The sequence below is a fragment of the Branchiostoma floridae genome, chromosome 5 (assembly GCF_000003815.2).
Source record: "Branchiostoma floridae strain S238N-H82 chromosome 5, Bfl_VNyyK, whole genome shotgun sequence".
NCBI classification, from domain to species: Eukaryota; Metazoa; Chordata; class Leptocardii; order Amphioxiformes; family Branchiostomatidae; genus Branchiostoma; species Branchiostoma floridae.
The window spans coordinates 25,543-49,212 of NC_049983.1; the positions used below are offsets into that span (position 1 = coordinate 25,543).

Consider the following 23,670-nt stretch of genomic DNA (forward strand, 5'->3'; position numbering starts at 1 on the left):
CTTAGTTAACCTTGGTTTTGCATGTTTGGCATATTCAAACATTTGTTGTTTTAACAAATTTTGTCAACTTTTTTTGGTAATGGCTAGGAGGAAGATAGGCAGACACTCACTAGCTTACCCTGACATGGCCCCTACCTGTTGCACAGTTCACGTTGGGGGCAAGGGGGTCGACTTGACTTTCCCTTACTACGTAGCCAAATACCCTGGGGTACGAGCATTAGCGAATCCCATTGTACAGAGCTGGTTACCTCTGTATGTTCTGTACAGTCTCAGTCCTGCATTCGACAGGCACGCCGAGCTTCGGGAACATGTTGAAAGGAAGCTGTGAGCAGCTGAGATTATTACAGATTAACTCAGCACCCTCCCTCCGTCTAGCCCCGAGCAGCTATTCGCACAGTCGGCCTACACATGCAACACTGTTGTCTCCATGCTACAAGCACGGAACAGTGGGGCCGTTTTAGTGGTTTGTGGCCCCTCCTGGCCGATATGTAGCCCCTCCAAAGTGGTGAGAACCCCCCAACCCCGCCCCCGCCCCACCGTCGCGGTGGTGGTCTCTATGCCTCATTGAGGGTTGCCTGCCCCTCGGACTTACTTTGGTGGTGGTGCCGCCGTATCGCGACGACATCCGCATGGAGCTGGACCTCTTGACGCGATTGGTCTGCTCGCGGTCGAACTCCAGGTCCTCCAGTCTCTGTGTGAGCGCCAGTTTCTGCTGTATGGCCATGCGCAGCAGGGAGTTGAGCGTCTTCTTCTCGTCCTCCGCGGCCGCCAGCTGCCTCTGCATCTCGTCCAGCTGGCTCACGTACTCGTCGCAGCGACTCGCGAACATTGCTCGCAAGGAAGAGAAAGTGGCCGCATCTTCCTTGAGGGCCTTGAGTTCCTGACGAAGCTTCATCATGGTCTCGTGGACCATGGACTTCTCCGACTCGTATTTGCTCTTGAGGTTGGCGAGCGCCACCTCGGCCGTCTGTTTGTTCGCCTTCAGCACCGTGCGTAGCGTGGCGATCTGTTCGCGTTTCGCGCTGAGGAGGGATTTCAGCTTCAGCACCTGTTCCTGCAGCTCGGCCTTGTCCATCGCATCCGAGGAATCCACTGGCGACCGCTGGCGCGCAACCTCCACCATGTGGTCGATTGCACGCTTGAGGTGCCTAATCTGGTCCCTGACGGTTTGCAGCAAGTTGTAGCACGTGGTGGGGTCTCCCTTGACCTCCCCGTTCTGTGCGGCGGCCCCCTCGGGTCCCGTCTCGGACGTGGGGCTCTCGGGGCTGGACGGAGGGGAGTCGGTGCCTCTTCGTCGGTGCGCTGCGGGGTCGGGCGTGCTGAGGCCGGAAGGCCTGATCTCCGCCATGCTGTTTCTGCGGGCCAGCGTGGGGCTGGTCTGCCTGCCGTGACCGTTACGGGATGAGAGGATGGGCATCGATCCCGCTCTCAACCTGTGACCGTGACTTTTTCTCTCCTTCTTCATACTGTTCCTGCAGGACAAATAGAACGTCAGCCTTAAGCTTATGATCTCTTTTTACATAAATCTACATTTGTACTAAGCATATAAAGATAATGCATAAACACTTGTACAAGTTGAAAAGACAAAAAAAATTTAACAGTTCTTGGTGAATGTCAATGTGCAGATGTTGACACATCACTTTCAGTGTAGTATTTGTTGAAAGATATACACGAATAAATTCTCTCCTTCTTTTTACTGTTCCTGTGGGACACAACTAGGAAGAAAAAAGTTTGTGAATCAATCTCTGCCTACCGGAAATTTCTCCAAAGGCATAAATTGTACCTACTGTCACTGACATACCTAAAAACATGCAATACCACATACATACGAACAAGTACACGAACACACAGACAGACACACACACACAAATACACACACATACAATGTTCAAATATCTGCTACTGTCACTCCTCTAAGTTGCAGTGCTATTAGAAAGGGTTGCAGTCAAGAATATTGTAAGACATGTCTGACACCTTTCGGTATAAATGCAGTTGACTGTTCTACTATACAGTCAAACTTGATCTAATGACCACTTGCACAAGACGACATTCACCTCAAGATGACTGCTTTTTGACGGTCCCCAAATTTCCCCCATAGACACAAGTATGACACTGTACCTTCTGGCTCCCTTGGCAGTTCTCATGTGATCCAGCATGATCCTGCTGGGCGTCTCCCCGTTCACCATGCAGATGTGGTGGTACAGTTGTGCGAGCTCCTCGCTAACCGTCACCAGCTCGTCCTGTGTCATGTTGATGCTGCTCTGGCCCTCGCTAGCCAGCTCGCTCGTCGAACACAGCCTGTCCTCCAGCTGGCGGATGGTCTGTTTGGGACAGAAGTGAGAAAACTGTCAGATTTGTCGTGACTTCAGCACTAAAACGGCATTGCTGTAATGTATAACAACTGGAGTCGGCACGCATGCATGCCAGTTTGGGGGGATGGCTGGGGACCAATTCATATATGAAATGCAGTCACTGGAGTCACCTAAATTCCAAGCAGATGTATTGGTCAGGCTTGTTTTGTGTGTGTTTTCTGTATTTCTATGTCTCCCTCTGTATCAATGCACTCTTTACAACTACATGTACATGCATAAGTAGAGACAGACTTAGAAACCAGAAAAGACAACAAAGAGCCTCAGGTCAAGCTTGAAATGTATGTTCTGGCTGCGGATTAGGAAGAATGTCTACAATAGAACCTCGGCTATCAGACAGCTTTTGGATCAATGCAATCTTTTTCAAGATAACTAGAGGAATTGGGCTGGACTGCCAATTCATTGAAAGAAATTAAACAGTACTCGTTAGAAAATGCTTACATATAACATCAACGGATTAACCATTTTAAAGACCAGGCTAAAACTGTAGGGTCTAGTTCACCAGCTACTAGTCTTGTCTTTTATCGTGCAAATGTTTGAAAAACTCAATGTCACTTCCATGTAGCGTAGTCATACAACAAATCAGTGTGGTACAAATGTACAATAATTAACTTTTCATATCATTCCGGTTAACAACTAGCCTGGGTACCATCCGGGTAGTAGTTTGCTCCCATGTTCGCTTCTGCTACCCATCCGTGGCAATGTACATTCAAATCTTTTGGTGTTGACGTCAGTTAATGAACGAATTAAGGAATGATTTATACTTTTAGAGCGCTCTGTCGAACAGGTGTTGTAAACAGGAATTCCAACACCTGTTCGAATACAGCGATCAATTTAACCATAATTTTCAAGTGTCTTGTGTGTCTGGTTAGGCACCAGTCAGCGCCCTTGTTAAAAATTTTGGACGAGAATCAAATACTCCAGGTATTAGAGATGTTGAAGTTTCTAAATGGAACAGGAGAAAAACAACTCTATATAATGTTTAATAAACTAAGTTTGGAGAGAACTACTTCCTGGATGGTACCCAGGCTAGTTAACAACAGTTTGTTGCCTGTGGTAGCAAGGAATCATGGTACAACATTGAAGAAACACAGTTCATCTGGGTTCCTTGAATCAAGTAGGCAGTCTTACAAGATGTTGGAATTTCTGCATCCAATAGTGGCTTCCTGATAAATTGGAGGTTCTAATAATCGAGGTTGTACTGTTCTTATTGCCCTAGATCTCTCATTTGCAGGAAACGATCACAACATTTCAACTGTTTCATGTAACAGTTGAGGAAGAAAGTATCAATGAATGGAGTTGGCCTAGTTGTTGAAAAAGAGTAGCAAATGCAAGACAAAACTTGAATAAGTATTGCATGTTGGGTCTGCCTTAGATCATGACTTGTACTCGTTACTTAAACATCACACCATTTCACCAATTGAAATGTGCTAGGAAACAAACCAGAAAAGAAAAGGTAAAATCATCGTTAACTGAGCATGTGATGCACTAGTATGTATGCTGCACATTCTGCTTGACCGAACGACAAACCAAATGCTTGGTAACCTGGCAGTTCTCTTGCTCACGGTTAGACGGGGGGAAGGCTGAACGGTAAACAAAAGTACAGGCAAGGACAGGACAGGTAAACTTTTGTTCATGACACTCCAGCTCACAGAAAAGGGTCTAGAATTTGGTACATTTCTCTGGTTTGACATTAGTAGCAGGGGGTGAAAACAGTGAGTGGTAAAACATTTCAAATGCCGAAGCCCTAAGTGAATGCAAGACAAAAATTTTCACAGCAAGAATGCACATGTCATGTACAATTTTAAGCAAACATAGAGTTAAACGCATTCATGGAGAGGGTCAAGCAATAAGCCAGATACATTTGTAAGCGTAAGGGCACTGAGTGAAGGAAGTTTGTACTGGTACATATAAAGCAATATTGGCCAGCAAAGCTTTGACCATGGCCCGATATCATCACAATTTTGCTGTGGGCAAATGTTGAGCCACATTTATGTTAGTGCAGTAAAGAACCAACATTCTCTTTACCAAAGCAAGGCTTGGCGTATCTACCTGAGGTGCAGGGGCTGTGATAGCGGCGGCGGCGGTGATACTAACAAAAAACGTCTACACAAGCCAAGTTACTGGATGAGAAAAGCTCTTTAAATGTTGAAAGCATCTTCCATGACGAGCTAATTATTAACGGTCCTGACCTGTAATCTTTCAAGCATTTGTCTGTGGAGTTGCGAGACTTGAGCCTCCAACCCATGAATGACGGATGCGGACTGCCTCAAACCCCACTCCTGATAGAGGACGAGAGAGAAACCCCTCAAGGAATCTTTACAGACCAGTTGGACGTCTCAAGTATTTCCTTAAACTTCTGTCTTAATAATTTGTATTGGCTTCTTTCAGTGGCAATGGGACCTGTCGACAGATGCCTTTAAACCTCTTTTTGTATCTTTGCATTACACAAAGGGACCATAAAGTTCCAAAATTCGGCTTCTTTGAGGTTGATCGTGCAGCAAGTTTAATACAAAGAGAACGTAGTAGTAGTAGTGGCAGAGCTTGCAAAGCAGTGCATTTGTTTGCCATCTAAAAGTGCAAGTTATCATAAACAACACAGAGAAACGGCTAAGGAGAGTGCACACTGTGCTGTGTGTCCAGTATCGTGACAAGTGTAAAGACATATGCTGTGCAAACTCGCATCTCGGTCGAACTGTAGACGACGACTATTACAGTAAGCATTATGGCAATAGTGCGTGTGTATATGCTTGAAAAAGCGAGTATACTTTAGGGCCGAGACTTCTTTCTGTTTGTTGAAGTTTGTTGGGTACAAACATTTTGGACCAGTAAGTTACATGTATGATACTACGTAGATGAACGTGGCATGGTTACCTGTCTTGCTTCGATGTTCCTCTTGTTCAGAGCAGACATCTGAGCTTGCATCTCGCTGAACCTGGACTTGTGTCTCCTGTCCTCGTCTTCCTGACTCTCCTGAAACATCTTCAGCTCTGACTCCAGGGTCCTCAATTTCGCCTGCAACATTTCTTTGCTCTCGTGGTCAACCTGTAAAATTGTGGGGGGACGACTCTTATCATTCCACATGATAGTTAACAGTTCAGTACTATCAAGAGTATATAAGAGTTACTAGTATGTACTATGACGTAGGGTCCTCAATTTCGCCTGCAACATTTCTTTGCTCTCGTGATCAACCTGTAAAATTGTGGGGGGGACGACTCTTATCATTCCACATAATATCATTGGGTAACAGTTATTATCTAGCATATATTTACTATAAAGCATATATGAGAGAAATGGATCATTCTCTAGAGTACTCAATTTCAACATTGGGAAATCCGATGACTCTTATCATTCCACATAATAGTTAACAGTTCAGTACTATCTAGAGTATATGAGGGTTATGTACCATGACGTAGGGTACTCAATTTTGCCTGCAACATTTCTTTGCTCTCATGGTCAACCTGTGTAGTTGTGTGTGTGTGGGGGGGGGGGGGGGTGTTCTTATCATTCCACATAATAGTTACTATTTAGAGTATATGAGAGTTATGTACCATGACGTAGGGTACTCAATTTTGCCTGCAACTATTCTTTGCTTTATAATCTAATGGCAAAGTAGTGGAGGAACAACTGCACATATAGCATTGGCAGTTTAAAAGTTTTGTGTCTGTGATATCTTTGTTTCCTTCTGCTATTGGAGAGAAAGATATCAGCCAATCACATTGACTCTTGACTGCAGACGACGACGTGATTGGCTGATAACCTTCCCTTCAACAACAGGAGGGGTAGTACCTGATTGGCTGATGGCTGGCCAGCCCAAGGCAGCAAGAAGAATAGATCAGGTATGATACATACAAGTATGGTATGACTTCAAGTACCCCTTGCAACTAAAATGTGTTACCGTACATGTATCTCAGAGCAAAAGACGTAAAAAAAAGGAGGGGCCTGCGTGTCTTACCTTTTTCTTGGTGCCTTCGATCTCCGCAGTCATCTCAGACATCTTTAAGTCCTGCTCGGACAGTTTCTGCTGAGACTCCTGCAAAGTCTTCATCAGGGCCGCCTTCTCCATCTCAACCTGGGGGAAATTTGCATATCATGACATCATTTAAAACCCCACAATCCATCTGATTTTCTTTCTGTCACTTGTAAGTGTTGTATGACAACTGTATACATATGTATTTTTGTAGCCCTTGTCAATTAAACATTGAGCTGGAGATTTGGTGCCAGACAAGTCCTTGTGATGTTGCCGTTACAATGGGAAATTGAAGCATTCAAGGATCTAGAATGCAGGTTTCCACTCACCTGCCTCAACTTTAAGGCATGTCCCTGTAGCTCAACTGGCAGCGACCTCACAGTTGAGCTCCTACAAATGTATATGCAACTCGTTGGTAACTCACGTGACCCTAGTCCATGTCCTGGGATGAGGACTGAACTGTCTTTCGGAAGGGACGTAAAATGGGGGGCCTGTGTTCGAGGAGGTGACTTGTGCAGCCCATACGACACTTGCTGACCTACGTACCACAACGCACTACAAGGTAACAACTCACCTGCTTCAACTGATGCTTCAGCTTCTGGATCTCCGACATGTGAAGTTCGCTGAGGAGGTCTGAGACGAGGCTGGGCCCCGGCTTGGCACCGTTGGTCTCCTCGTGGTAAACAATAACAACAACAACAACAACAACTCACCTGCTTCAACTGCTGCTTCAGCTTCTGGATCTCCGACATGTGAAGTTCGCTGAGGAGGTCTGAGACGAGACTGGGCCCCGGCTTGGCACCGTTGGTCTCCTCGTGGTAAACAACAACAACAACAACTCACCTGCTTCAACTGCTGCTTCAGCTTCTGGATCTCCGACATGTGAAGTTCGCTGAGGAGGTCTGAGACGAGGCTGGGCCCCGGCTTGGCACCGTTGGTCTCCTCGTGGTAAACAACAACAACAACAACAACTCACCTGCTTCAACTGCTGCTTCAGCTTCTGGATCTCCGACATGTGAAGTTCGCTGAGGAGGTCTGAGACGAGGCTGGGCCCCGGCCTGGCACCGTTGGTCTCCTCGTGGTAAACAACAACAACAACAACAACAACAACAACTCACCTGCTTCAACTGCTGCTTCAGCTTCTGGATCTCCGACATGTGAAGTTCGCTGAGGAGGTCTGAGACGAGGCTGGGCCCCGGCTTGGCACCGTTAGTCTCCTCGTGGTAAACAATAACAACAACAACAACAACAACTCACCTGCTTCAACTGCTGCTTCAGCTTCTGGATCTCCGACATGTGAAGTTCGCTGAGGAGGTCTGAGACGAGGCTGGGCCCCGGCTTGGCACCGTTGGTCTCCTCGTGGTAAACAACAACAACAACAACAACAACAACTCACCTGCTTCAACTGCTGCTTCAGCTTCTGGATCTCCGACATGTGAAGTTCGCTGAGGAGGTCTGAGACGAGGCTGGGCCCCGGCTTGGCACCGTTGGTCTCCTCGTGGTAAATAACAACAACAACAACTCACCTGCTTCAACTGCTGCTTCAGCTTCTGGATCTCCGACATGTGAAGTTCGCTGAGGAGGTCTGAGACGAGACTGGGCCCCGGCTTGGCACCGTTGGTCTCCTCGTGGTAAACAACAACAACAACAACAACAACTCACCTGCTTCAACTGCTGTTTCAGCTTCTGGATCTCCGACATGTGAAGTTCGCTGAGGAGGTCTGAGACGAGGCTGGGCCCCGGCTTGGCACCGTTAGTCTCCTAATGGTAAACAATAACAACAACAACAACAACAACTCACCTGCTTCAACTGCTGCTTCAGCTTCTGGATCTCCGACATGTGAAGTTCGCTGAGGAGGTCTGAGACGAGGCTGGGCCCCGGCTTGGCACCGTTGGTCTCCTCGTGGTAAACAACAACAACAACAACAACTCACCTGCTTCAACTGCTGCTTCAGCTTCTGGATCTCCGACATGTGAAGTTCGCTGAGGAGGTCTGAGACGAGGCTGGGCCCCGGCTTGGCACCGTTGGTCTCCTCGTGGCCACCGTCCCCCCGACTGCCCGCAGCGGCGGCGGCGGCGGCCTTGTCGTTGTCGTAGGTGAGATTGAGGGCACCGAGAGTGTCGTGACTCCAGCTGGAGAAGGAGTCGATGCTCATGAGGGAGTTGAGCTCGCGGCGCAGGCTCAGCTTCTGTTCCCTCTCCTCCTTCAGGGTGGTCAGGGCTTCTTCAAGCTGCCCAAGGAAAGATGGAGAGGCACTTTAAGTACAACATGTAACGCAGGGTTCTAGCCAGCCGAATTTTTGCAGCTGGGGACAGACAAAAATTTTGCCCATTTCGGACGAAAATCAGCATGTAATGATATTTTGCAAAGATCTCCAGAAATTTAGCACAGATGCCGTTGAACCAAGCTGAGTCTACTCTACCAGCAAAAATCTGCCCCTCAATATGCAGGAAATAGTGTTTCAGAGGGTCTTGATTTCAATAACGCCCTTGGATTGTTGCGCCTTCCACCCTCGACAGGATTTCCATTCAAAATGCCGGGAAAAAAAAATTCAGGCTGGCTAGAACACTGATACTGTAACAATAAATGTATATTGTTATAAATGATAGTCTTGTAGTTGTGTTTGTGTGTGTGCAGGGAAAGCCATGGGACAGGATGTTAAGGGAAAGAACAATAACCCACCAAACAAGAATCTCTTTCATACTTTCTTTTCTGGTAAGTGAACATGCAAGTGTGACTTCGACAGGTGTGTCTATGAGGTGGAGCAGAATACACGTATCCTCAACTACTAGAGATACTCTTTTATCTCAGTTGCCAACTAGTAGACACTACTGGAGGCTCTAAGATCTTAAGTAAGGTGCATGTACAGTAAGCCATGCACTAAAATGTGTCCAACTCTCAGCCAGTAGCACACGGGACCCAAGCAGCACATGCATGCATAATGTAGTCCCAAAGGTACACTGCACAGTGCAAAGCACAATTTTGGACAGACCTTCAGTATAAACAGTCAAGCTACATTTGTAGACACATACATGTATGGGAATCTTATAACTACAAAAGAAACTAAGTATGAAACTTATAATGATAATGGATATTGCAGGAAACGGAACGTATTTTCTCAAGCCAACCAAACTCAGTCTCAGTTCAGTATACGGAAAATCCAATTTGAACACAACAACATTCTTTCATCGTTGTGTTTTATCGACAAAATAACTTCTCTTTGCAGCAATGTGCCAAATTCAAGGAAGCCTGGAGCAAAACCAGCAAAGCTGACATGTAACAGGTCATTCGGTGTAAATACAACTGCGTGCCTGCGAAGCTGGTGTGTTATGCCGAAGGACGGTTAAGCTGCCTATACAAAACATAGTCTGAGATAGATTTAAGGGAGCAAACATGCTGTCTTAGATTTATTCAGCCCAACGTTTGCAGGCAATACCAGACACAAGAAGCAGATCTGCTTTCAGCATGCCTTGGTGCAAAGCGATTTTGTTTCTCCGTGGAAGGATAAGAAAAAAAGCGGAGTTTCCCTGCTAGTGGGAAGACAGGTTCCACCCACCTTCGGCAAAACCTCACCGTCCCAAAGAGAGCATGCAGGGAATGAGCGATGGAAGAATTCGGGAGAGGTCGTTGACCCAAGTAGGTGACAAAGACAGACAGCTTCCAAGATTAACTCTTGCTGCGCACGGTCAACAGGTTTGTAACACGGACAATCAGTCTACGAACTGGCATCTTCCCGCGTAAAACATAGCTCGAAATAGCTAGAAACGCCTCAATTTGCAGCTAATTTTTTTCACAATTTTCTTTGTAACATTCCTAAACTTACATGAATTCAAGTACTTTATTAGCTGATTTTCTGTGAAAAATGTGTTTGAGTTTTGAACTTCAAAATCTTCCTTTTCTTAAGCATGAGAGCTGTCGATTGTCACCGAAAAGAGCCAATGCGGTGGAGTATCAGTTTTTAACTCCAGAGGTTAGTACTAGTAGTAGTACAAATGTAACATACATACACGCATACCCCGTCAACCCAACATATACACAAAAAAGTTGAAAAACAGGACAAGAAAGAGGTCCACGACATGTTAGACTATCTACAACTAAGGCCTACGTCACATTTCCAAACCTGGACCCAGCCAGCTGCAGGCAGCTTTCAGGAACGAAAACTCTAAAAGACAACAAACTACACAAGACATAAAGAGAATAGTCATAGGCATATTTTGCGTAAACATTTCTATTCTTTGTTTTCACCAAAAAGCCCGGCCAGGTTTGGAAATGTGACTAACTTGGGTGGTACAAAGAGCAGTGGGGAAGGATAGCATGGAGGTGAAAAGGGCAAGGCCCAACATGAAGGGACAGAAATAAAGATGTGTGATAGAGCACATAAGGCTATAGCTGAAAAGTTAATCCATACAGAATTGCTAGACCTAAGCTCAGCTCTCACATATAAAGCTCTCTGAACAATTCAGCCAGCAACATAGACAGCATCAAAACAAAAACAAGTGTTTTTCTCTGCTTCAAGCCCTAAAAAATGTGCCACAAGACAAAACGCCATACAGCTTATGCTTCGCATTGCGTTGCAAGCGACACCAGCAATAAGCCAGGAGAAGGATAGGATTTTATTTTAGTTTTACCTTGACAAAAGGTTCTAATCAGTTGGGAGAAGGAGGGGCATGTTAGAGACTGTCAAGGCTCGAAATACTTTTATCTGTTAGCTGTACCATAGCCTGGGTGCTATCCTATTGGTAGTTTATTGGAGCTCTCATAACAAGGATAGAACCCAGGCTACCTGTAATATATGTATTGGGAGTTGTCAAAATTCTATCTAAAATTTGGAAAGTCTTTCTGCAAATATGCAAAATTGAATATTCATTCCTTACTACAGATGACTACATGCACATACAACATTCATTGGTTGTACATGTATGTGTAGGCATTTTGAGCCCTGACACAAGGGAACACGGCAACTAAAGGAGTCGAATGGAAAACTCCTGATCTACATACATTTGCAGGTGGGCTGCCAGCATGGAGGATTCCCTGTTAATGCGGAATCCGGGAGCCAAAAACGGGACAGAAACACAGAACATGCACCGTTACTGCCACAAGCAAGGATTCGCTTGGGGAGGGGGACCTTTTAAAGTATGGCTAGCGACTTTGTAAAAATACTACTAAAATGTAGAAAAAACGTAACTTCATTGGCACAATATAAAAGGAATTTTCATATCACTCTATGTGGATACAAGATAGCAGTACGTTATTTTTGCAAAATGGTAGAAGCTCTTTTTAACAGTGATACTTTCATACACTTCAAAAAAAAATCTGCAAGACATTTTACAAGACAATGTGCAGCTAATGATGCTTCACAGATGGTGTACTTGACAAGGTAGCTCAGGCATAGTGCATGGGGCCTTGCATTGTTAGCCTCCACAACAGACTCTACAGACAACATTTCAAAATTGCCATTTTTGGCTGGCTGGAAACTTTTCATGACGATTCTTTGAGATTGAAGAATATAAACAACTTGTAATATTTTGGCAAGACAAAAGAATACGGATTTAGTACCATGATTTCATATTGCAAAAAAAAAAAGAAGAGGTATTATGTGGCTCTCTGCTTTTTAGAAAATAAGGCATCCATGAAATCAGCAACGAAAAAGGCAATATCTAGAGAATCTTAACCCCATCTTCGGCATTGAGTCAGCTAGTCGAACTTGCCAAAGCTCAATGTTTCTGACTTAGGGAGAAGAGAAGCTACTACAGTGAGCATAGTTCAGTACCTAGAATGGTCATGTACTGGACAAGCTTGTTAACAAAAAGAAACAAATGCTTGACACTGAGTAGGACAAAATCAGGACATGGATATCGATGTATTGAGATAACTGTATAGAATCAGCCTAAAACAGGCAATATCGAGAATGCTTGCTGTAGAGTCTGTTATAGAGGCTTGTGTTGTGAGTGGACAGCCCAGTTACCTGTTTCTCTGCAATCTGTTTCAGCTTCATGGCTTCCTCCATCTGACTGTTCAGTAGCTCTGTTTCCTCCATCAGTCGCTTGTTCTCGTGTTTCAGGGCCTCGTACTCAACCTGGGAGGACTTCAGCACAGACACCTGGCACAAACAAACAAACGTTGATCAGAGATCTGTTTCAGCTTCAAGGTCTCCTCCATCCGTCGCTTGTTCTCGTGTTTCAGCGCCTCGTACTCAACCTGCGAGGACTTCAGCACGGACACCTGGCACAAACAAACAAATGTTGATTTAAGAGAAAGAAGCAATTGTACTTAGACTGCTACAAATCCCCCATTAGAATTTCAGCAAAGACACCTAACACAAACAAACAAATGCTGATCAGACTTTTATCTAAAAGTATGAGAAAGAAGTAGTAATCGTACTACACTGCTACACATCCCCTTCAAGGATTTCATCACAGACACACAGACTAGAGTAAACAAAGAAAACTTGGTCTGTTGTTTTCAGGAGAAAAGAGCACTTGCAGAACATTGCTGTTAGAATAGGTCACAGTCCTTTGGAGGTAATGCCAGTATTGTCCAGGGGCATCCCCACCTCATCCTTCTTCCATGGTGTGGAGTTGTAGAAAATCTTACTAGAGCTTCCTGAGTGGCAAAGGTACTGTTAGACTGGCCACAGTTGAAGACTGTGGACATATGTGATCTAGTAGCATCCCTGGTCAATCAGAATTTCATACTTGTCAGAGGATGTGGTCCTCAGGGTAAGAGCTGTCTAGCTTCAAAGTAGGGCGTCCAATTTCTTACTATTTTTAGAATAGTGCGTCCAAAAGACGCATGGACGCATGCCTAACTCAAAACCTTCTTACCTGTTTCTGTAGCGAGATGTTTTCATCCTCCAGCTCTCCGTAGTCCTGCATGAGCCGCGCCTCTCGGAACTTGTACTCCTTGATCTCGTCTCGCAGACCTTTCCTCTGTTTCTCCAGCGTCTCGATGGCCTGGCAGTACTCATGGTTCAGCCCTCCCAGCCTCTCGTTCTCCGACTGGACGTTACTCAGAACCTGGAGGTAAGACAAGTCATAGAAATGTTTCAGAAACATTTGTAAAGATTCAGGTGACTATATTGTTCCTTTTAGTGATATAGCCATGCACATCTTACCCCCCCATGACAAGTAGTGAGGGTGAATGAGTGAGACTAATGTCTGTTTTGGTGACAGATTAATAGGAACATCTGACCAATTGCTCCATGCAAGTTTGACTACTTGAATATGACTTATGTCATATGGTGACATACCTAGGCCACTATACAACGTTTGATACGGGTCTTCTAGACCAGGAGATAACTTTGCTTATCTCAAGGGGCTCCACTGTTATCACACGGGCTTCCATAGAATCATTACAATGAACATCAAAAGCTCTATTATTGATTATTCCAAAACCAGATTTGCACATTGGAATGCTGTTGTTACTTGTTCAAGAAGATCACATTTTCTGGCACAATTGGCATTAAAGCATGGTATATGACATAAATATAATTCAACACAGTGTATTGTGCATCACTCTCTGTCTCAACCTCCTGAAGCCTGAGTACGTACCATCCTCCATAGTGACCGCTGTTTCAAATATTGGAGAATAGTACTCAGGCCAGCCCTCCTGCAGCTCAGGCTGGTGCCTCGCGTGATACAGAATGACGCGAAAATGTTCGATACGGGTGTTCCGGACAGGGTGATAACTTCCGTAACAGACTGGCTCTAAGCTGTATCACACGGGCTCCACTCGAAAAAACTGAACTGTTTCGAGTGTGGCGCCATAGAAATTCGAATACCATGTTCGGACGTTGGAACATTACTGTTGCAACACTTTGTTCGAGGGCACCAAATTTTCTCAACTTCTGGTGCATTTCTCATTGAAACGTGTTTTCCTGGGTGGGTATGACATCTATGAAAATTACTATACAACACAGTGTATTCTGCATCACCCTCAGTCCCAGCCCTTCCCCGGGTCGGCTTGTCCTCTGGCCAAATCCTACCCGCGGTTGGGCTGGTACCTTGGGTGATACAGAATACACCGTGTTGTACTGTATACAAGTCATGTATTCTATATGTATATCAACCCCACCTGTTTGGCATGTTTGAGATCCTCCTCCAGGTCAGCTATCCTGGTGACCAGGTCGGCCTCCCTGGTGGCTGTTTCCTTCAGCAGGGTCTCCTCTCTGTCCTCCCCATCCTGGGACACTTTCTTATGGGTCAGGTGCACCTTCCCCAGGGTCTGAAACATACAAAACTATATGTTAGCAAAGTGACGCAGTGAAATAACATTAGACATTTTAGAGACACAAAACCTTTTCTTCATCTTCTATACTGTGGTATTTTAGTTTCTATGTTATTCTATGTACATGTATTTCATTTTCTTTTACTAAGTAATTTCTTCTATTCATCCTCATTTGGGATAGTGTTCTCGCCGCAAAAGCGCCACCTACATCGGCTACATATAGCGGCGAGAAGCAGAACTCCAGTTAGAAGCTCTGAGGAAGATGTCTGACAGACATCGAAAAGTCAGCAGGTGAGAAAAACTGGTTGTGTAAAAGATATGTCCTATGACCTACCAACCTGATTAAATTATTTTCGGTACTAAAATTCTAGTTTGAAAACACAATCATAGATATCCCACGATACAATAATACTACAGAGAAGTGCAATAATTCCTATCTGAAATGTACACAAAAGTATAGAATCTGATGCAGAACTACAGCTGCTATTACATTGTAACTTATGTAAGTCCCATTTCATACCTCACTGCTTTTGACATCATTGTCAAAGGAGCCCAAAAGATACAATTTATGAATGTCTTGTGCTATAATCTACCATTTCAATCACTTTTATTTCACATAAACTGATAAAGTATGTCAACATCTCCACAGGCTACTGTAATACTATAGTCTATACACATGAACAATCCATGACTTTAAGCTTTAAGAGATCATTGAGACAGATGGGGTATATGAAATTTTGATGCTACTACTACTAGGGGTTTATGGCCCCTGTTTTAGCCTGGAATCCAGCCTTGTGCTTTGGTCGCTCCCCTGAAGTACGCTTCCTGCCAATACGACTGGCCTTCGTTACCATTCGAGCGATCAGCATTTGAATATTCGCAGAGATTTTATGCGAGACATCTGATTGGATGAATTATGGATGGTTCAAGTGCTCGTTCGAACAGCCGTTCCATCATCATCAACATGACCACCGCGTCAGACGTTCATAATGCCTGAACTACCAAATCACCCGGAATTTCTTCACTAAAACGAGCAAACAAAGACCTTAGAGGCTTTTCTCAATGGAAAGGATGTTTGCATAGAGCTCTTGCCAACCGCATGTGGCAAAAGTTTGATTTATCAGATCGTTCCAATAGTCTCGAAGAAGATGGGTCGTTGATGATAATAGAACGCCTGTTCGAACAAGCGCTTGAACCAGCCAAACAGAAATCTCGCATAAAATCTCTGCGAATATTCAAATGCCGATCGTTCTTATGGTAACGAAGGCCAGACGTATTGGCAGGAAGCGTACTTCAGGGGAGCGACCAAAGCACAATACGGCTGGATTCCAGGCTACCCTGTTTAGCATTAACTCTGAAAACCTGCCCTAGTGGAATAAAACCGTAATGGCAAAGGATGAGCCATGTACCAACAGACAGCTTCTTGTATCTACTGGTATGAATAATTAAGGAGTACAGAGGAGGCTGCAGTAAAATGTAATCAGTACAGGGGCAGGAAAGGGAATCTAATTGAGAGGGCAAATCAGTCAGACTCATTCGGACAAACGTCATCATAAATTTTATTGTAAAACGGTACATGGGTGAAGTTGCAAGACCTTTCCCTAAACACAGTATTACTTTTACACAATATAACAATATATCAATGATAACATTTTAGGGGCGATAATATGTCTATGAAAAAGTGTTTTAATTTAAAACTTAGATTAGATTTAGTTTCATATCAAAACACAGTCAGGATTTTTCTGTCGGATTTATTTATGCTATCAGTATAAGCACATGGGAATTACTGTTCAGTTTACCTTATTTTACCATTTTTGGCACCTGGCTGAAAAAAGAGACTGTAGTCAAATAATATCAACATTTATAACCACCCAAGGGTGCCTCTAGGAAAAGACCTCTGCACCGAGACAGAAATCTGCTTGTAACTTAAATGTTTGCAGTTAGGACAGACAAGATTCATGACAAGAAAACACAGCAACCACTTCTACATGTAGCTCTATTATGAAGAGTCTAGCCGTATGTGTACGTGTTGTTTCCAATGCCAATCTAGGTCAACAGATTCTGGATGGACGTGTTGGCAAATCTAATTTGATGAATTGTTGGTTAGATGGCTTTTCGCCTCCCTCCTAACAAGGTAGATTGGGAACTCTAGGATTGAGGACGTAACAGATGGAAGAACAGATACAGTGGGACAGGTTAATGTAATGGTCCTTGTAGTGACCAGGTGGAAATTCAAGTACCTTTCTACCTGCTACAGCACACATGTGTATGTACTACGAATAATATAATGTCTGCCTTCTGGGTCAGACATTTAGCCATTTGCAGAGAAGGATTGGCAATTTAGTTCACAATTATAACAAGATAATATCAAATTATAATACTAATAACACATTTAATGTGATAAAACTAAATCTCTGAGCAGATCCTATGGTGCCATAATTAAGATAGTATCAAAGCTGGCAAAGGAGTACAGCCAGCCAAAGGGAGTCAAACGGGCTCTGGCCTTTGGTCCCATACACACTCCTAGGCCAGCTTCACTCCTCTGTCAGCTTTTGCTACTGTAGGATCTGTTTGGAGAATACTAATAAAACGAGTAGTATGCCCAGCACCAGCATTGGTAGTAATATTAATAGTATACCGGGCCAGCACCGATACCAGAAATCTTCAATAATTTCTTCACTATAGCTTAGACTTGGATGCTTTCAACATTGTGCTTAGATATTGACCCCAATTTCTTTATTGCTGACAGGTTTTCTTAGCCATGTTGCTAAGCCTGGATACCAGACCCCAGCCCGATCTCAAAATACCTATCGTGTACACAACAGATATTTTTTGAGATTGGGCTGGGGTCTGGTATCCAGGCTACCATGTCAGAGGCATGGTTTGGCAAAAGACGTTCAATGAAAATTTAATGGTGTTTGTAAGGTTAGGATGAATTCTTGCTTAACCCTATTCAGACCGGGCTTTTTTGGTCATCCCTGGACCGGGGGGGGGCTTTTGAGGCCCTCCACTTTGAAGTCCTATAACTCTAAAACGACGTGCCGTAGGGCCACCAAATTTTTAGGACATGATATCGACATAATATCTGACAATTATTTGACGTTTGACGTTACGTTGACGTAAGATGACGTAATTATGACGTCATCAATTCGATTATATTGGCCGGACCCATGAAAAAAGGGTATTCTCAGAAAACTTCAAGTTATTCTACAAAAATGTAACAACAAGTGCAGATAACAGAATAATAATGTTTATTACGACTTGCGTTGCCAATAGCAACATCAATGACGTCAAAATGACGTCATAAAATGACGTCATGCACATCTAAGATACCAGTTGGGCTCCGCCATATTATATCCACCACCTTGAATTTTTAAAAATACTTTTTTTGCAACAAATAATCACAAAGGGCAATGGAAATAGACTCAATTCATTCATTTAGATGGTTTTTGATGAAAAAATACCAGGTAGTTATAAATTTTAAGGGATAATTAGCTCGTTATTCTTGATCTGGTCATACGGTCCGCCATCTTGGATTTTGGGCTGATGACGTCATCAAATTAGCATAATTTATGCATATATAATTATGAAAGATATGCTAGATAACATAAGATTTTATTTATGTAACAAAATAGTTGCAATATAGCAAATAAATGTGAAAAATACATTGTTAGAACCAAAAATAGTGATTTTTGGCAAAACAGCCTGTCAACAAACGGTTGCCATGGCAACACGAAAAAATGGACAATTTGTCAAACTTCGTGAAATTGTTGCCAACAATATTTTAGGAAAATTCACCAAATTTGGTGGCTCTAGCGTAAGCCGTTCTGGCGTTATAGGACATCAAAGTCAGCGCGGGCCTCAAAAGCCCCCCCCCCGGTCTGAATAGGGTTAAAGGGTCTGTTCGATAGTCATCACAAGTCAGACAGGCTCAACACAAGATTTCTTAACATAAAAACCTTATCTGTTCCTCTGAAACCACCCTGTAATGTGTAGTCTCTCCTTTCACACTTCATAATCATCATTTATCATCATCTAGTGAAAAACATTGTATATCATCCACGCACCAAATGATGCAGTTAAGTATTTCCTCCTTTCCTTGTTAGCTTTGGATGTAATTTACTTCAATTTACCAGGACCCACTCCGGTTGAAAAGTCGATGTGTCAAGACCCAACGTCCCATCTCTGATTGGCCGACCCATGATTGGTGGGCAATCTTGGGTAGTGACGGCAGGTGGTCCATTTTCCAAACAGCGAGAACCTTCCCAAGTATATTATGATCGATATGTAACAGGCCAAAGCCAAGGAAGGGTTTGACCTATTTTACCTGATTTACAACAAAATCATCTTTTATTCATGCATTTATGATAGACTGTTGTGTATATGGTAATATTGGATCTTCTTTTATGGCCTAGTAAAAACTAAGGGTTAAGAAAATTGCCTGCTTTTTTATCATTCATCAGCAAGATTAATTTCAATAATTTTGGTATCTTTATGATGGCTGGTTCTTATAATTTGGCATTTTATTTTTGTAAAATATATAATATATTTTCCTGACACACATGTCTACAAAAATGTTTATAAAAATGACAACATTTTGTATGAGAATTAAGATGACACTACTCACATATCTAATAAGAATTGTGGATAGCAATATAGTAAAGATGTTAAACCTTAAATTCTGGCATCAGGCACATGACATTAACCATACATGGTTGGATCAAGGAGGTTATATATAACCTCCTTGATTGGATCAATAGTGAAGGAAATTTTTATAAGCCCTACAGACTTGACCTGTCTGGTTTCCTTAGGCTCAATGCCCTAGGGTAATAACGTCAACTTTTAAAGTGTGGACAATTCTTCTCCGTTGGGCGCTTATTTTTTTCTATGTTGTAAATATTACTATCAGACATTAGTATCACGTCTGCTTTAATGCCATATATTGGTATCTGTACGTTACACTTACAGGAAGAAAACTTAAGTTCTATGTGCATAGGTGTCACTGTCTAGGATTCTTATATAATCTTAATACTTGTATCGATATCGATGCGAAAGATTATCTAGGGGGCCATCAAAATGTGGTCAGGTGATATTAGGACTCCTTATATGTAAAGGTAGCCACATGTACATGTCTGACTGTACTTCAACATGGTTGCATCCTGGTCAATGCTAATACAACTCAAACTCCACATGGCTGATGCTTGTGTACACATTTCTCTGGGTGAGGAGATTGCTTTGGACACATGCCATGAGCTTTAGATGGGGGCTGGACTAACAGACTACACAACATCCCAACGCACGTCTGGGGCAATCTCAACACTTGGGAGCATTCTGATGATGTCATTTGGGTTGGTCGAAAATGAGCGCTAGAGCATCTGCCATATGATGCATTATTTTGTCTCTTGAAGATATGATAGAAAAATGGCAATGATGTAGAAAGAACATATGTGTATGTGTGTGTATGTGTATGTGTATGTGTCTGTGCGTGCGTGCGTGCGTGTGTGTGAGTGAGAGAGTCTGTGTTTGTGAGTGTGTGTGTGTGAGTGTGTGTGTGTGTGTGTGTGCACGCAATACATCATTCACCTGTGCACTGCATTGGACATACAATGTAGTTTCTTAGATTTAAGTTAGAAATATGAATTTCAGAACAATACATTTTGTATGTTGTACTGTACTTCTTATTTCATCAGTAGAGTTCTATCACTTCTAAATTTTACAGTATTTCAAGTATTAGTTTACACATAGTAACAACGAATTTTACCGCATTTCATGTATTTAAGTAACAACAACAAATTGCATGTACGTTCTAATGAGGACCATTATATAAGAATCCTGTGCTGACTCTGGTTACATGTCTCCTTTGATTAACACGTCAATGTATCATGTTATATCTTAGATCTAGTATTTCAAACATCTCGCCTATATCCGGAGACATGATACCCGATACCGCTGTAAGGTCCTGCAACTGAGAAAACATCCACGTCATTTAGGGATGCTTGGAGGTAAGAAAATAAATCTTCAAACATTACAAAAAATGTCTCAATGAAAGCCCTTCACAAATGAGTCGTGGGTAGAAAATTAGGATGCCAATTAGTATATGGTACCTGACTACCAGTATGATGATGATGATGATGACCAGTATATAAAAGGTAAAGCCTTGTTTTGGTAATAATATTGGTACTGGTATCTTGTAAATGGCCTATCTGCATACATGAAATTCGTGTGATACTTCAAACTTCCACCCCTGACCAGCGCTCAGCATGGGAGGCATTTTATTATCATTCCGCTCTGATATACGATACGATTCCCTACGAGGTATCAACAGTAAAATAGGATATGCCATAATCACAATACGGACCACTATAACATGTTTATACTGTAAATGCATTTAAGTTCGCGGGGATTTAATTTCGCGGTAGTGGGAAAATGGACTTTTCGCTGTGGATTTAAGTTCGCGGTAACACCATAGACTGCAATCTACGACCATAATAGAAAAAATGTTCGAGGTGGATTTAAGTTCGCGGTGAAGAGGTCACCGCGAAAACCGCGAACATTAATCCACCGCGAACATTTCTGCATTTACAGTACCTATGCCTAGTGCTGACATTTGTCAGCATAATGTCTATTGCAAAAAAGCCTATATATTGCTTATTTTCTATTACTGTATAACCTATGATACATATATTTTGATACATGTATGTATAAAACTATAATATAAACTGTATGGTAAAGGTTTATACCACATATGTTTATGGTGTAATAAGTTGTGGCAAAAATGTGAGGATCTTTATTATCATTCCACTGTGAATATAATATACTTCCCTATATGGTACCATGGTAACAATCATGTATGCTTTTATCATCAATATTAAAGTGGGACAATATAATGACATATGTAGGACTCTACATGAATTAGAAACATCCTATTCCAATTTCTGGACCAAATGATTAGAGGAGTGTGCAAAACTGTGCATATATGTATTAACTCAAGGAATGATCATAAAGATTGAAGGAATGCCTTAGGTTTCCCATTCATGGCTTGAAAAATGTCTTGAAGAACCATATTATGGAAAAACACATCATGTCTGTACTGAACAGTACAAGCTGCATATCCAGGCAAATTTATTTGATCCACTCACAATGACAAGGATCCCTACTCTATAAAAGTTGGGGGGGGGGTATGTGTAGAAATTACTAAAATATTCTGCTATTAATATTATTATTATAGAGATGTCATACGATGTCAACTCATCAAATAGCTAGATATGAACATGAACTTGAGTACCCAGCGAATAGTGCTCCATTTTCTTCTTCTCAAATATTCAAGGTCATAAAATATACGACATACCATAATAAATGCCTTATATATATAGGAAATCGATACAGAGATGGGCTGCAAAGATACCAGCCCTTAAAATCAATAGTAATCTGTTCAAAGCCCCATCCCTCGGGGATCAATTTTAAGAGAGTTGGAGAAAATTTAAGATAAGATCTTTTCATATGAAATTATAGAGATGCTGTGTATTATTAGTATGTACACAGCTTGTGACAGAGAAAAAAATGCCAAAAATATATATCTATGCTTTGAATTGCTGTTTCCTTAATATTGGATTTAAAACATTGTATTCGTATAAGTTATACACTAAGTTAATTCTAGTTTGCTACCTAGCAAGTTGTTTCTCTTTTCTTCAATCTCACTAAAATGTTTTGGCAAATTGTAGGCTATACATGAGTAATTCACTCACATAATTCAAGTACCAAAATATCAACTTTTACAGTAAAAAGGATAAAACTGACATCCTCAATTGAGGCAAAGCATGATGACTTTTCAAGGAACTAATAAAAAATAATAATATTAATAGTACAAACTGAAGTGCATGTAGTGTTAACACATTGATGTACAATCCACATTGTAACACAACTTTCTAAATTCATTTCAAAAATTGTTGGGACTCAATTATCAGCTGGAATTTGCCACAGAATTCTTAAAATTCTATTTGTAGCATTTTTTTTTCAATTCTATTTCCAAAAGACCACCCTGTTGGTAGACTGGCCTCTTCGAAAGCCATGTTGTGCCTTGAGCAAGAAAAATCCAGAAATACTGGCCTGATAAAATCAATGAACTGGCACTACCGTTCCGCAAAACGAGTAATTGTGCTGATAGCCCAGATTTTGATAACATTCCAAGACTGCATTTTATGACGTTTATAATTACTGCCCTTCCTGTCATTTTCGAGTGGTAACGACTGACCGTTAGTGCAAACCAGGGTGCCAGTTTTCCGCCACTACTGGCATTACCACTTTGGTTCAATGTTTCGTCCGTGTTAATATTTCAGCTATGCCTCTCTTCTGGGATTCTAGCCAAAAGATTTCTGACGTCAACGCATTTTTACGCTGACAAGTTCTAAAATTCTTGTTGCAGTGATTTTTTCGTCTGTGTCAAGAGTATATTTAACAGTGTTTGCAAAAGGCAATACATTGTACATATCATAGCAGATATTTTCCAATTCTAATCTGTCCTAGGACAACCTATAACAATCCGAGATTCTGCTAGTACTAGTAGTAGTAGTAGCAGTGTTTCCGCCAGACCTCAGCTGGGAGGCCGTCCACCTTGGGGCGCGAAAACCGCGAAAATTAAATTTAATTGCAAAACCGCGAACATTAAATTTAATTGTAAAACCGCGAAAATTAAATTGAATTGTAAAATCGCGAAAATTAAAGTTGATGGTTAACTGTCGCAAGAAAAAACAAAACAACTAACGTCCGATTAAGGTATCTCGGTTGGCTAAATTGGCATTTTGACCTTCCACTGTTTTCTTATTAATAGATTAAGAAAGAATGGAGCCGTAACGAATGTTGATAGATGGGCACTAGAGAATTCTAATTCTGATTTTTTTTGGGCCGAATTTATGACGTCATCATTTTTATTACCTCTGATATTATTTTTTTCTATGACAAAATACAGCACTTTGGTACATACCACTGTAATGAAACTTCGTTTTTCGTTGCATAATGATGGAAGCTACAAACGTAGTGTTGCGCAAACTGATATCTCCTAATGATCTGTAGTAATTAGAAAATGTTTGTTTTCATCTAATTGAATC

The 23,670-nt window shown here is 42.2% G+C and overlaps 1 protein-coding gene across 3 annotated transcripts in view; it reads right to left on the reverse strand.

The window, feature by feature from the left end:
* LOC118415280 (protein bicaudal D homolog 2-like) overlaps positions 1-23,670 on the reverse strand; it is a 41,964-nt gene that overhangs the window by 6,350 nt on the left and 11,944 nt on the right. For 2 of the 3 annotated variants that reach the window (XM_035819765.1, XM_035819764.1), the window contains exons 2-10: positions 14,414-14,563; positions 13,165-13,356; positions 12,306-12,440; positions 8,274-8,570; positions 6,325-6,441; positions 5,244-5,414; positions 4,562-4,651; positions 2,119-2,321; positions 593-1,472 (exon numbers count right to left, since the gene is read on the reverse strand). In XM_035819765.1, the coding sequence (XP_035675658.1) occupies positions 593-1,472; positions 2,119-2,321; positions 4,562-4,651; positions 5,244-5,414; positions 6,325-6,441; positions 8,274-8,570; positions 12,306-12,440; positions 13,165-13,356; positions 14,414-14,563 (2,235 nt within the window). The remainder of the gene's footprint in view (positions 1-592; positions 1,473-2,118; positions 2,322-4,561; positions 4,652-5,243; positions 5,415-6,324; positions 6,442-8,273; positions 8,571-12,305; positions 12,441-13,164; positions 13,357-14,413; positions 14,564-23,670) is intronic. The other variant, XM_035819766.1, reaches the window with a different exon arrangement.